The sequence below is a fragment of the Ipomoea nil genome, unplaced genomic scaffold (assembly GCF_001879475.1).
Source record: "Ipomoea nil cultivar Tokyo-kokei standard unplaced genomic scaffold, Asagao_1.1 scaffold2921, whole genome shotgun sequence".
In the NCBI taxonomy this organism is placed as follows: domain Eukaryota; kingdom Viridiplantae; phylum Streptophyta; class Magnoliopsida; order Solanales; family Convolvulaceae; genus Ipomoea; species Ipomoea nil.
The window spans coordinates 3,902,402-3,919,343 of NW_017619349.1; the positions used below are offsets into that span (position 1 = coordinate 3,902,402).

Here is a 16,942-nt window from a genome sequence, read left to right on the forward strand (position 1 = left end):
GGGGGGGGGGGGGGGGACATGGGATTTTAATTCCATGAAAATGGGGGAATTGCAATTCCATGGAATTGCAATTCCCTCCAACCAAACTACGAAATTTAATGACCTTTGGAATTAGGTGGGAATTAAGTGGGAAGGGAATTTAAAATCCCTCCAACCAAACGCCCTGTCAAGGGAAGGAAAGAAAAAGAAAAAAGTTCTTAGCCTCCTTGCACACATTAGGTGTAGCTCTCACACTCAACTTACGATTGCATGAGAAAATTTATACTACAAAAATGTGGTTGGTAAGGTCCCACTGGGAGTTGAACTCAGGTCACTGGATTCAAAGTCCAAAGTGCTAACCACTACACCATGGAACCACTTTGTTTTTTTTTTTTTTCATGAGTGGCAATGGTTATTTAAGCATTCTTATTGATAGACTTTAATAATCCTTATTGTGTGAATTAAATAAGAAAATTTTAAAGAAATTTACTTTGTGAATTCGAGGACAATAATTGTTACAACTCTTGTACGATTGAGTGGTGAAATTGAATTTGAAGGAATTGAGGAAAATCACGTTATTGCCAAGTAACAATTGAATTTGTAATCTTATTTGAATGTATTATATGGAATGTAGCTAGGGTCTTAAGGATTTGCATGTGTGACACCCAAACTACTCTATCTTCTTCCATTTGCATTTTTTCATTTAAAGGCAATCAATATACAATGTCTCTAGTCTCACTCTTCTTACATTATTATGAATGAAAAATTTGCACTTTTGTTTTCCAATTATACATGTAGTATATGCTTAGTCACTCAGTTATATGTATGACCATCTTTGGCCACTAAGTTATGAGTGTAGTGGCGATTTTAGTCCTTTAGAGACTATTTTTATCACCAATAATATGTCTAATAAAGTGACGGATTTTTAATAAAGTGCTGAATTTGATTTTTAATGACTTTATTATGGGTTAATTGAATAACAAAAAATACAATTTTTCCTTATTGAATTGATGTAGTTTCTTCTCTTTTTAATTGCCAAGTAGTGGAATACTTGGACAACAATATGATGGTTATATATAGCAATTCCTAAAAGGTTAAGAATTTCCCTATGTGAAAATGATTAATAATTTTTTTTTAATATAATTTAATTAACTAATGGAAAACAATAAGAATCAACCGATTAGAACTTGTTTTTAAAACATTTATTTTACCATAAATATATTATATGGTTATTCCTTTTCATCATAAATTGGCTCAAACAAAAAGCTAGAAAAATATTTTACTATTAATCTGGCCTCTTGGTTAAAGGATTTTATCTTGATTGTTTGTTCTTGTATTATCAATGTAAGTATCTCATGGAAATGAGTATACTTAACTTACCTTTATTTTGGTTAAAATTATGGGAATAAAATTCCTCCCCTATGCAATCTTTCAAATTTGTTTAAAACTCAATTAAATATTCCTCATATGCAATCTTTCACACTTGTTTAAAACCTAATTAAATATTTAACTTTAGTTTCACACTATGTAATTAAACACTTTGACCTCCAAAAATTATACTCTTTACTCTCTTGTATTTCTCAAATTGTTTACCTTCATTTTATTTATTGCTTATTTGATTGTATGTAGTTAATTATCTCTCGTTATGTTAGGATTAGCTTCTTGTGGACAGATTAGTAGATAGTGCTTAATACGCCTATTTTCATGTGGTTCAATATCCCGGAATACTCCAGATTTGTTTGTCGTATTGTGCTGCAACTTGCATGGATCTTAGGGACGAAAGAATTTCGTCTCTTGTGAGCAATATAAAAATGGGTTTACAAGGATGATGGAAAAGGTCAAAGGATGATGGAAGGTCGTTCTGGATTGGATCTCTTGTGTGCACATGAAGACTATGATCTGATCAACGGGTTAATTGTGCGACTCGTGATTTTTCTCTGCAGTGACCCTAGGGTCGGAGTCCTGTAGGCTTAAGATTAGTCCGATGAAGCTTAAATCACCTAAGTAAAAGTAAGAGTATGGCTATGAATTGCTATGAATGACTATGAATGACTCACCGATTCAATTCTAAGCTATGAGTGAGATTCTGAGCTCAACATTTTTATGATCCATTCAAAAACATCATAAAATTTATACTTCTCATTTTTATGAGCTCAACATTTTTCCATTTTACTAATGTATTAAAAAAAAAATCATGACATATATAATTACATGTGTTGTTATGATGATGATGATGATGATGATGATGATGATGATGATGATGATATGATGATGATGATGATGATGATGATGATGATGATGATGATGATGATGATGATGATGATGATGAATGATGATGATGATGATGATGATTTGATGATGATGATAGATGATGATGATGAATGATGATGATGATGATGATGATGATGATGATATGATGATGATGATGATGATGAATGATGATGATGATGATGAATGATGATGATGATGATGATGATGATGATGATGATGATGATGATGATGATGATGATGATGATGATGATTGATGATGATGATGATGATGATGATGATGATGATGATGATGATGGATGATGATGATGATGATGATGATGATGATGATGATGATGATGATGATGATGATGATGATGATGATGATGATGATGATGATGATGATGATGATGATGATGATGATGATGATGATGATGATGATGATGATGATGATGATGATGATGATGATGATGATGATGATGATGATGATGATGATGATGATGATGATGATGATGATGATGATGATGATGATGATTGATGATGATGATGATGATGATGATGATGATGATGATGATGATGATGATGATATGATGATGATGATGATGATGATGATGATGATGATGATGATGATGATGATGATGATTGATGATGATGATGATGATGATGATGATGATGATGATGATGATGATGATGATGATGATGATGATGATGATGATGATGATGATGATGATGATGATGATGATGATGATGATGATGATGATGATGATGATGATGATGATGATGATGATGATGATGATGATGATGATGATGATGATGATGATGATGATGATGATGATGATGATGATGATGATGAGATGATGATGATGATGATGATGATGATGATGATGATGATGATGATGATTGATGATGATGATGATGAAAATGATGATGATGATGATGAATGATGATGATGATGATGATGATGATGATGATATGATGATGATGAGATGATGATGATGATGATGATGATGATGATGATGATGAATGATGATGATGATGATGATGATGATGATGATGATGATGAATGATGATGATATGATGATGATGATATGATGAATGATGATGATGATGATATGATGATGATATGATGATGATGATGATAAGATGATGATGATGATGATGATGATGATGATGATGATGATGATGATGATGAATGATGATGATGATGATGATGATGATGATGATGATAATAATGTTTGGGGTTTTATTATAATCATAATTATATTATAATAATATGAACATCATTATAATATCATTTAACTGCTATTAAAGTAATAATCTATCGCTCATCAAATTTTATGAAATATTTAGCTACCTTCATTTCAATTCTTTGTTTTCCATTTTATTTTTGTTTTCTAATATTGAATAGAATATGGTTACCAATAATTATTTTTCAAATTCTTTATTTTTCTTTCCCTAACTTTTCACTTCTTGAAAAAAAAAATCTCCATATAATAAACGTAATGTTATGTTATTTCTTTTTTGAAAGATAACGTTATGTTATTTAATTCTCTATTTTCTATTTTAATTTATAAAATATGTTTATAAGCATTTGTTGTTTAAACTCTTTTTTTTCTCTCTATTTTTTTGGATTTTTTCAAAAAAAAAAAATCAAATAACAAAGACAATGAATAATAATAATAATAATAATAATAATAATAATAATAATAATAATAATAATAATAATAATAATAATAATAATAATAAGTGTAATTCACTTTTTTTTCCACATGGTATGCACGTGCGTACTTTGCTTCCCATGGAGGAAGGGGTTGTAGGCGGTTTGCTTTTTTTCACTTTTAAGGATTCTTTAATGATGTTTCAAAAAAAAAAAAAATTAAAAATATAATTTTAAAAAAAAAAAAAAAAAAAAAAAAAAAAAGAAGGATGCTTTAATGAGGAACATGTCAGAACTGTATAAAGTAGTGGTTTGTACCATGGCGTACGTTGTGAGAACTTCATAATTGTTTCAACTAAATAGTATTTGATTATACTACTCATAAGACATTCAATTGTTATACTATGGATTATAAACCTTAATTCAAAACATATTCAGATTATAGGTTTGAAGTTAATATATTATATGTCTCTAGTTAATAAATTATGCACTTATGAATAAATTAAATGTACATAATATATTAACTGCAAATACATAATTTACTAACTGTAGATACATAATTATGTTCTTACTATAATTAACATATATTATGCATGATTTACTGTTAACATATCATGTGTCTGCAATTAATAAATTAAGTACATGTAGTTAACATATTATTAACTGAAAGCACATAATATGTTAATTGTAGATAAATTATTTTGAATTTTGAACTAGGGATGAAACATAGTCCATGGAATCCGCAAATATAATTAAGTTTTTAAAATAATACTTTCTTATTGAATTGATCTTGTAATATTTACCTTCTAACGTGGCAATAAAACTCTTTATTGCTATTGATGGACAAACATACCCACCCAAGTTTAAAAAGTAAGTATTAAAGAAATTTAATTAAAAAAAATATGGAGTGGGGAAGTTAACTACAAATCCCACCAAATAAACAAATACCAACTATTAGTTTCAAATCTCCCTAACTAAATAAAAAAAAAAAAAATTGTTAGACGAGAAAAATCTGCATTCACTATTTGAGAATGTGTATTGGGTAATATTATTCTTATGTAATAATCGCTCGAGTTTAGCTTACTAGTTTAGCATACATTATTTAGGGGAAAAGATCAGAGCAAATTCTTTGTGCGCATCAGCAGTGCCGTGATTTACATCCTCTCAAATATAATTTAGAGAAAGAATCAAAATCGTAACCTTTTGGTATGAAAATCACGCTCCATTCATTCCATCGGTCCAATGGGTAGTTGAGTAAATATTTTTCACTTTGAATTAAGTGTTTGTTAATTGGTATATTCATTGATTTTATATATGACATGACCGTTAAGTGGGGATCATAATTATAGCAATTGGTGGAACATATAATAGGAAGAATCGGATAAGTTAGGTGAGAAAGTTGAAGATAGATTTCTTTGGTCCAAGTTGTGCAATTAGTGAAGTAAGATATATTATCTTCTATAATTAACTACTTGATTAAATTATATCAGATGTGATATCATAATATCATAATTAATATAATAACGAAAATAATAGTTTTTTAGTACATATTGATGATATTTTAGGCATAAGATTAGAGATTGATATGTGTCTCATATGATACTTTGAGAATTCAAAATTATCTGCTAATCTTTAACTAAAATTGTCAAGTGGCCCTTAACTTTCATTTACTTATAGTACTGGTCGATCATAGTTTGTTTAAAACTAATAAATTTAATAAAATATTAATTCAAAGTTAATTGACTAAACAGTTTAAACGAACAATAATATAAACAAAATATGCTCGAAGAGAATATTAAAATATGTAGGTGTTTATATATCAATGAAATAAGTCTTGTGTAAAACCATCTCATGTAAGATGTGCAATATTTTTTTAATTAAAATATAATATTTTCTATAGGTTCATAAAAAAGTATTACATTTTAATTAAAAATATTACACATTTTATGTAAAATGGTCTCACACAAGTTATATTCACACAACAAGGTCTTAGAACACCACCAAAAAAAATATAAAAATAGGAAACAAAAACATAATAGTAATATCTAAAAAAAAATTAAATTACTAGGTTAGCCACTTAGTCATTTCACTTACATAGTCACTTAGCTAGTTAGTCATATGATTTTTTTTTTTTAATAATTAATATGGTAGACCAATCAGCAGCTTGCCTACACTATTTTCAACTCAAAATACTAAAATTTTAGACCAAAGAAAATATTCTCTAGATATTCTTACATCAAAATGTTTCCATCTCCAACCCGTTTATACCAAATTCTATTCATACACTAAAATAATTTGTATTATTGTAATTTAAAATTTTTAATTTTATCTACTTTAATTATGTTAACATAAAATATAATTTTGTTATAAATAATAATATTTTAAAATAGAATTTATGTTTTTATGTATTTAATTTTTAATTATTTCATAGTCGATATTGATCTCATTTTAAACGTCTCAATAACATCTTTAGATCCTTATAATTTATTTTTAATAATATAAATTTTTAAAATGAAACAATTGACAAAAATATTTTAAAAAGTTCTACACCAAAATGGTGTAAATGAATAGTGTTGCACCATATTTGGTGTAACGCTATTCATTTACACCATTTTGGTGTAGAATTTGATGTAGATGGTTGCACCAAATTAGTATTTTGGTGCCTTCACTAGAGATGCTCTTCCCCAATCAATCGTTATACCATGAACAAATGTTTACCTTGCATTGTTGATCCTAGTCCAAAAATTATGTATCTGTAGTTACTAGTTAACATGTTATGTACACATAATCTGTTAACTATAAGCACATAATGTGTTAACTGCAAACATATAATATGCAGTTTTTATATTATGTGCATGCAATTAATATATTATGTGCATGTAATTAACATATTATGTGCATGTTGGGCATTGATCGGGTTGACCGAGTTCAACCTCTACTCGATTTGAGACGTGGCTATGTGGCTTACCATGAAGGGATGTGGTTAAATGGTTAATATCCACATATTTATCACCAATTGATTTTAAGTAGGATATGACAACCAGATAACCAAAAAATATCTGTGGTTAAGCGTGGTTGACTTACAACAGTCACAAAATGGGTGACCCATTGAGAAGTAAGCATAGTACAGCGCTAGATCCATCAATTGGTATCAGAGCTGAACTCACAGGTTCAATTCGCCTCGCCATTCTCAGATGGGATGTGGGTGTAGGTCAGGCCAAGTCTAGTCCTGGAAGGGATGATGGGCGTGGAGGCTAAGGACCGAGGTTGATTTGGCTGAGTTCAACCCCTGCTGGGAGGGGGATTATTGGGCATCGACCGGGTTAGCCGAGTTCAACCCCTACTCGATTTGAGACGTGTCGTTGTGGCTTACCATGAGGAAAGTGGTTAAATGGTTAATGTCAACCTACTTATCACCAATTGGTTTTAAATATGATATAACAACCATATAGCCAAAGAACTTTGTGGTTAAGCGTACGCATAGTGCAACGCTGAGATCCATCAATATCTTCAATTTATTTACATGCAAATAATCTGTTAACTGCAAACACATAATATGAATGTTATTTTGGAGTTTGTACTAAAATCTATAATGCAAAGTGAATCCGATTTATGATATAATTAGACGTCCCCAACACACTCTACCTTATTATGTGAGAAGGTGGACCAACTCGACAAACTAAACCAGTTTTAATAGCTCTATTTAGTTATCAAATAGTGGATGGTAAAATAGTTTAACCACCAATCAATAATGGTCGATAAATGATAATACCCTTCACTTTCCAACCACCATTCTAGGTGGTCAGACAAGTGGGGAAAAAAATCTTTACTTACAATTTACTTTTTTGAAGGTCAAAAAGTGAATAGAAATTGTGAGTTTTTCAATTGTACCATACACCACGATTATGAATTATCTCATTCGAAATTAACTCTAATTAATAAGAATCAACCATCTAATCTTATGTATTTTTCGCCGAAACTCGAAACCTCCACATTTTTATTCTCATCATCTTCCAATTCTATGTACTCTTTGGTAGCTTTAGTTAAGCAGTGTTTGGTGAGAGGCATCATCTTTTCTTTCTCAAAAAGTTGAATTCCCAACTCTAAAGACCTTTCACATTCTGACCGGACAGAGTATTTAAGATAATGTAAATCATGGTACTCAATGGTTCAGTATACATGGGATCTGTCCACTCTGGGCCGTCGTCGAAGATCAAACCTTGATCTCTTCTCCCTAATAATGCCTACTGAATCATTGAGCTAAGCATGTGCGGGCAAGAGGCATCATCTTTCTTCTTCCAAAAAGTTAAATTCCCAACTCTAAGGACCTTTCACACCCCGACCCGACAAAATATTTGAGAGGATGTAAATCACGGTGACTCAATGGCTCAGCAGATAGGGCCAAATACAAAGGATCTGCCCACTGTGAACATAATCCCCATACTGTCGTCGCCGAAAATCAAACCTTGATCTCTTCTTCCTAATAATGTCTGCTGAATCATTGAGCTAAGCCTAAACTTGGGCGAGAGGCATCGTCTTTAATTAATTTGATTTCTTCAAATTATGTGAGCTGCCAACGCAAAGCTGAGTACTATACACTGTTTTCTTGTTGGCGTTTTCTCATAATTGTATAGAATTGAAGAATGCTCACGTTTTGCTTCAATTCTTGTGTGACATAGATTGGGAATAACTATCTTGTTGAATTTGCAATTTTTAATGTTTGATTCAACCGACTTTTCATTACAAATTATTTTTCTTGTTTTAATTAAAACCACATTATTGACAAATATAATAATAATTTAATATCATGGTATCAAATGAAAAATTAGAGCAAATTAACAACAACCCGCAAACCATATAAGATAAGTAAATTGCACCAAGAATATCCTGTACAACCTTCAAGTACAAGAGTCATGCTTCATTCAATCGGTCATCCCTTTCGTGACAAGAAATTACTCTTTTGATAAGGCGGGTGTCATTTATTTTTAGTAGTTCGTATAGATATCTCCTCATTTTTTGATGAATACCTAAGTTCATTTTGTCTATTATTGTACTATAGTCGTGTAATTATAATTATACATTTTCATTTACTAATATTTATTGTTTCAACAAAATAAAATGTTGTCTAGCTTAAAATATAAAATTTTAAGTCCGCCCTACATAAACATCTATCATACATTCATACATGTGTGCACTATATTATTATATGAGTTATGAACAATCAAATTTTATGTAATTTCTTTTCAAAAAAAAAAAATTATGTAATTTGTAAATATTTATAAAATGCAGCCTGCAATTTGTGAACCTTACATTTAATTATTCTCCAAATAATACCCTACCATTTTTTTTAATATATATATAAACTTTATTTGCTCTACCTATTTTATTCAACCTTTCGCCTAAAGGTGGAGACATTGTGGTCTCTCTATTTGGAGATTTATTTCAGAATTCAACTAACTATCATAAATAATAATAATAATAATAATAATAATAATAATAATAATAATAATAATAAAATAATAATAATAATAATAATAATAATAATAATAATAATAATAATAATAATAAAATAATAATAATAATAATAATAATAATAAATAATAATAATAATAATAATAATAATAATAATAATAATAATAATAATAATAATAATAATAATAATAATAATAATAATAATAATAATAATAATAATAATAATAATAATAATAATAATAATAATAATAATAATAATAATAATAAATAATAATAAAATAATAATAATAATAATAATAATAATAATAATAATAATAATAATAATAATAATAATAATAATAATAATAAAATAATAATAATAATAATAATAATAATAATAATAATAATAATAATAATAATAATAATAATAATAATAATAATAATAATAATAATTAATAATAATAATAATAATAATAATAATAATAATAATAATAATAATAATAATAATAATAATAATAATAATAATAATAATAATAATAATAATAATAATAATAATAATAATAATAATAATAATAATAATAATAATAATAATAATAATAATAATAATAATAATAATAATAATAATAATAATAATAATAATAATAATAATAATAATAATAATAATAATAATAATAATAATAATAATAATAAAATAAAATAAAAAAAAAAAAAATAATAATAATAAATAATAATAATAATAATAATAATAATAATAATAATAAATAATAATAATAATAATAATAATAATATAATAATAATAATAATAATAATAATAATAATAATAATAATAATAATAATAATAATAAATAATAATAATAATAATAATAATAATAATAATAATAATAATAATAATAATAATAATAATAATAATAAATAATAATAATAATAATAATAATAATAATAATAATAATAATAATAATAATAATAATAATAATAATAATAATAAATAATAATAATAATAATAATAATAATAATAATAATAATAAATAATAATAATAATAATAATAATAATAATAATAATAATAAATAATAATAATAATAATAATAATAATAATAATAATAATAATAATAATAATAATAATAATAATAATAAATAATAATAATAATAATAATAATAATAATAATAATAATAATATAATAATAATAATAATAATAATAATAATAATAATAATAATAATAATAATAATAATAATAATAATAATAATAATAATAATAATAATAATAATAATAATAATAATAATAATAATAATAATAATAATAATAATAATAATAATAATAATAAATAATAATAATAATAATAATAATAATAATAATAATAATAATAATAATAATAATAATAATAATAATAATAATAATAATAATAATAATAATAATAATAATAATAATAATAATAATAATAATAATAATAATAATAATAATAATAATAATAATAATAATAATAATAAAATAATAATAATAATAATAATAATAATAATAATAATAATAATAATAATAATAATAATAATAATAATAATAATAATAATAATAATAATAATAATAATAATAATAATAATAATAATAATAATAATAATAATAATAATAATAATAATAATAATAATAATAATAATAATAATAATAATAATAATAATAATAATAATAATAATAATAATAATAATAATAATAATAATAATAATAATAATGAGAGTTTGAATTTTCTCCTTCAATTCACACAAAGAGTGTTTTAGTTTGCTTCTCATTTATTTATTTATGAGCATTTAGACTTAGTTTGAAAATTTAGAAATGATTAAATTAAAGATTAGTTATAAATAGTAACACTGTTGAATTGATCCCTTGCCTCGTGAATGTCGTCATTTAAAAAAAATCTCAATTATAGCTTTTTAAATATATTTTTATACATTAATTTTATGTGTACCAAAAGAAGAAGAGAAAAATAAATTTAAGTTGAATAAAAGATATAAGGATACAAAATAAAGACGTGTTAGGTGCATGTATCAGTATGAACCCTAGTCCAAGATATAACTAACTATTGTCGACAAATCAACAATATTTCCATATCAAAAAATAAAGAGTTAATACCCAAAATCGTCCTCGACTATAGTGATTTTTCTCAATTTCGTCCTAAACGATTTTGGTGACCTAATATCGTCCCAGACTTTTGTGTTTTGCTCAATTTAGTCCCAGACTTTTGTGTTTTTGCTCAATTTAGTCCCTCATTTGTTATTCTGTCCATTTGGTGTTAAATAAATAGACAATTCCGTAATTTTAATGTTGACATCTCTTTACTCATAGACATGTGAACTGTAAATTTTTTTTTTTTTTTTACGAATTACTCCCAGAATTACTCCTAAAACTGCGAATATAAAATTTGATTTGCAGGTCCGGGAGTAATTCTGGGTGTAATTCGTACAAGAAAGATGAATTTCGCACTTCACAAGTTGAAAGTAAAGAGAGATCAATATTGACATTACTGAATTGTCCCTTTATTTAACACCAATTTGACGGAATAACAAATGGAGGACTAAATTGAGCGAAACACAAAAGTCTGGGACGATATTAGGTCACCAAAGTCGTTTAGGACGAAATTGAGAAAAACCACTATAGTCGAGGACGATTTTGGGCATTAAACATATAGGTCCTCTTTGGTAAAATAGTTAGCTTATCAGACAATTTTGATTTATTTGACCACTATTAATTGTTTGACTTAGTTAAAAAAATCAATATAAGTGTTTGGTTAATTAGCTTTTTGTAACTCCAAAATGCTAAAATTCAAAAAGCTGCTCAAAATAACTTTTTCAATTAACGTTTTGAGAAAATAAATTATATCAAACAACTATCGACTAACAACTAATTTACCAATCACCTTTCTACAATCAGCTAATGTTATCAACTAATTATATCTTCTAATTAACCAAATCAGCTAACAGCTAAGAGCTATCAGCTAACAACCATTTACAAAACGTGACGATATAAACAATTGTTAAACACATCTTGTCTTGTCCAATCTCATATTTGATAGGGTCATTTTAATCCATTGCAATCCCAAAATGATAATCTCCTCTAGGGCCAAATGATCCCATTGTATGTCCCAATGCATACATTTGAGCCTATTTTTAGCATTATATATATATATATATATATATATATATATATATATTATTAGAATGTCATTTAGCATGAGATTGACGTGCCATAGCCGCCCATCCTTTGAGGTTTAGGGAACAAATATTTTTATTTTCTTCTCTATAGTCATTATCATTGTCATGCAGGGCCGGATTTTAGGTTTTTAGGGCCCTGTTCTGATAAATAACTGAGGCCCTCCAAAATCATAATTTTTAATATGCAAGTTTCGAACCTTTAACCTCCCAGTAAAAATACAATAAATACACATTACTATCATCTCTTCATAGAACCTTTTAAGTTTAATTGAAAACTTTTAATTTTTATATCTAAACTAGCTCAGTAAATATTAAATATTGGACCTCTAAAATTTGGGGCCCTCTAAAACTGGGGGCCCTGTGCGGTAGCCCACCTTGCACAGCCTAAAATCCGGCCCTGTTGTCATGCATGACTCATCACCATGTGGATATATTGATTTTTTTTTTTAATACAAATAGGAAAGTGGGGAACCCAAAAATTCTTTTTTCTCATGAGAAGCTTTCCAGTTTAGGCTTACAAATTGGACCCACCATTAGTGTATTTGTTTTCAATGTTTCAAAAAAGTTTTGTCAAATTAATAAGTTTGACATCTTTTATATGATTTTTTTTGGCTGGGACATTTATTATTTTTTTTTGTTTTTTTTTTTTGTTTTTTTTGTTTTGTTTTGTTTTTTTTTTTTTTTTTTTTTTGTATATAGTGAGTATTTTAATATTTTCTATTTAAAAAATCAGTATTATTACAAGTATCTTTATTGTGATTAGAAATATAGTCTCATAATTATTATATGAGAAATAATAATATACCTGAGCATTGAGTTATAGAAAGTTTTGCACTTTTGGTCCCACGACTATATATGGTGTCGCTAACAACTTTGATCTACAATTTTTAAACTTTGTAGAATTGGTCCACGACTATGACTTTTTTAATAAATTTGATCCTTCCGATGCATTTTTTGGAAAATTTTTACTCTCCATTTTAACATGGATAATATTGTCTTTTCCATCTCACATTTTTTGTTAATATGGGCAAATTCATCATCCTCCCCATTTCCGTTAGACAAAGGTTGTCACTAAAAACATTAATCAATTAATTAATTAATTATTTATGTCATTAGTTTGTGAGTTGGAAAAGACAATATTACCAATGTTAAAATGGAGAGTAAAATTTTCCGGCAAGAATTGAACGGAAAATGCACCAAAAGTACCAAATTTTCTAAGAAAGTCATAGTCGTGGATCAATTCTACAATTTTTAAAAGTCGTTGATTAAAGTTGTTAGTGACACCATAGTCGTGGGACCAAAAGTGCAAAAAACTCTTGAGTTATACCTCATGTGTAGACTTAATCCCTTAGTCATTATCCAATTGTATACCATGGATCATGATTCATATTGCATTATGAATCTTGATACAAAAATTTTATACCTTCAGTTAACACATTATATACCTACAGTTAATAATTTCTATACATGTAAACAAATAACTTGATAATTGTTGGCACATAATATGATAGTTACATGTGCAAAAACTATCAATTGTAGATACAGAATGTATCAACTATAGATATATAATATGAAGGTTACATAATAGGATAATTACAGGTATAGAAACTATGAACTGCATGTACAGAATGTGTCAACTATAGATACATAATCTGGAGATTATTTTTGGATCAGAGTCTACAATAATGCAAGGTAGAACCTAGTCCATGGTACGGTATAATTTGCCGTCATTATCATGTTTATTTTTAGTTTTTTCAGTTATTATTGAAATCATAGTTTTGATATTTTTGTTAATATTTTGTTAGATTTGAACCAAAAAAAAAAAAATCAATTAAAAAACAACTTAAATTGTAAGGGTAAATATTAAATTTTGATAGTCTTTTCTTCTCATTATATGAGAGAAACATTCTAAATATTTTGTGAGTTTATTTGACAAACCTCAAATCATGTATAGGACACTAGTCGCACTAAGTTAGCTTGAAATTTTGTCAATTAAACTTACTTGCGGAATACTAAAAACGTCTATTTTGTATAAGGAGGAGATCGAAAAAGTAATCAAATTTTCATGTTCACTTAAACCATTTAAACTTTTTAATTTTATTGATTTTTCTTTCAAATCTATCAAAATTTTATGAAAATGACCAAAATCGCAACATCAGTAATAATTGAAAGACAACAAATATATGCACGCTAATAATTAAAAAAAGGGTGAATCAACGATTTGGTCCCTCACTTATTCGCGACTTGTCAATGTTGTCCCTAAATCACGTATTCATCGATTTAGTCCCCGAAAATAATTGTTTTTCGTCAAATCAGTCCCTATGGCCATATTCCGTCAAGTCTCAGGCGAAAGCTCCGATTTGCCCTGGGCATTTTGGTTTTTTCACGCCTTCTTCTTCATTAACTCCGACCAAGCTTCGCCGGAGGGAGCTCCATCTCTTCTCTGCTCGTCGAAATTAGCTCACCGCCGTATATCCTCCACGCGAGCGTTCAACTCCGACCTGAACCCGGTGATCCACCACCGGTACTCACATTCTTCCCAAGAAATAAGTTGCAACCATGAGAAAAGTTCACAGAAGGTGGGAAAACAGGTATATGACCAGTTGTTGCAGGCATTATTCCCTTCCCAAGATTGGGCAAGCGTGATTGGATACCCAAGACCCCCAGCAGCAACAAGAAGTGTAGTCACATGTTGATCACAAGGTCCAGGTTTATCATTACAGAAACTATTACCAAGATTCTTCTTGACGTTATTTCCAAACTCAAGCATGGGACCCTGCAAATTGTTATTCTGGAGAGTAATGTTCACCAATTTCGGAAGACCCGTTATGGAAACTGGTACAACTCCGGTCAATTGGTTGTCTCTGAGCTGCAAATCGAAGAGATTTACGCATTTGGAAAGGTCATGGATCGGACCCGTGAAGGCATTGGCATGAAGCCAGACTTTGGAGAGTTGGGTCATTGAGGAAAGCACATCAATAGTCCCGGAGAGCCCAAGTTGTTGGTTATTCAGCCACAAATTCTGTATCTCCGAGCTCCCAAACGACCTAGGCAGAGACCTGGTGAGGTTATTGTAGGATAATCTCAGGTTTTGGAGATTAGGGAAAGAATCGAAGAAATTAGGAATGACGACGGTGATACTGGCGTTGCTCGCGAAGAAAGATCCCAAGTTTGTGCTTTCGGCCAAATAACTAGAAATTTGCCATGGGCTGAGCTCGCCATTGTCGGAAATGCTGAAAATCTGCAAATTGGGAAGACCCAAGAGGAAATCTGGGGGGATTGAGCTGAACTCATTGCTGTCTAAGTAGAGCTCTTCGAGGCTGGACATATTAGCGAAAGACGGCAAGGGCCTGGAGAGGGAATTTTTCTGGACGGAAAGTGATCGGAAAGATGCCAGCTGCGTGAGCTCAGAAGGGAACTTGCCGGAGATGGACTGGGAATCGAGGTTGATGGAGACTACATTGCCGGTGGGTTTGTCGCAGTTGACATTAATCCAAGTACACGGATCTTTGGAAGCGGACCAGCCATGATGAAGAAGAAGGCGTGAAAAGACCAAAATGCCCAGGACAAATCGGAGCTTTCGCCTGAGACTTGACGGAATACAGCCATAGGGACTGATTTGACGAAAAACAATTATTTTCGGGGACTAAATCGATGAATACGTGATTCAGGGACAACATTGACAAGTCGCGAATAAGTGAGGGACCAAATCGTTGATTCACCCTTAAAAAAATTAAGTCTATACATGAGATATAACTCATTGACTAAATATGCCATTTTCTCCAACTATATTTGTCAAATACTTACGGCCTGTTTGGTTCGCAAAAAATATTTGAGGGAAAATGGAATTGAAATTTCATGGAAAAAAATTACTAGGAAGATTAATTATATTGTTTGGTTGATGGAAAATAAATTACTGGGAATATTGCTTGCATTATTTAGTTGAGTTTAAAATTGTAAGAAATAGTGAGTATAAAGACAATTATACCCCTACATAATAATAACAAAAATAATAATAATGGTAATTAAGAAAAGTTAGTGAAGGCATAATTCTCCTACTTGTTTTCTATGAAAAACAAAATACCTAGGAGGGGCCATAGAAAATGTTTTCCTCATTCTTGAGGAAAATGTTTTTCATGAACCAAACAAAAGAAAAATTCAATTTTCCTCAAATTCAATGAAAATATTTTCCAACCAAACATGCCTTGTTCAAATTTTTATAATTGTGATTATGATTAAATTTAGAATCTTATAGTTCCTTAATTAGCTTAAAAAGTTGGTTTTTTTTTTTTTTTTCATACCCAAAGTCAAAGATCAGACCCTTGACCTTTGGCTAATGATGGATGAGTCACTTTCCATTCAACCGCACCCTCCAAGTTTTAATAATGAACTTGTGGTATACCAGAAATGAACG

General features: G+C 28.2%; 1 protein-coding gene and 1 non-coding gene across 2 annotated transcripts; both read right to left on the reverse strand.

Moving 5' to 3' along the window:
• Positions 1-284: 284 nt before the first annotated feature.
• Positions 285-356, reverse strand: TRNAQ-UUG. The gene has a single exon. It is a non-coding gene; the product is annotated as a tRNA-Gln (tRNA).
• Positions 357-14,989: 14,633 nt separating this feature from the next.
• On the reverse strand, positions 14,990-16,644 carry LOC109160833 (receptor-like kinase TMK4). The gene is made up of 2 exons (XM_019309077.1): positions 16,613-16,644; positions 14,990-16,112 (listed from the first exon to the last, which is right to left on the reverse strand). Exons 1-2 carry the CDS (start codon positions 16,642-16,644, stop codon positions 14,990-14,992), a joined length of 1,155 nt encoding a protein of 384 aa, XP_019164622.1.
• Between the last annotated feature and the right edge of the window lie 298 nt (positions 16,645-16,942).

What these genes read in the sequence shown, in the direction of transcription:
- LOC109160833 (XM_019309077.1), bottom strand. Translation starts at nt 16,644, where the DNA reads ATGAGGAAAACATTTTCTATGGCCCCTCCTAG. An exon ending in TTTTCTATGGCCCCTCCTAG is followed by an intron (nt 16,113 to 16,612) that starts GTATTTTGTTTT and finishes GTCAAGTCTCAG; the next exon opens with GCGAAAGCTCCGATTTGTCC.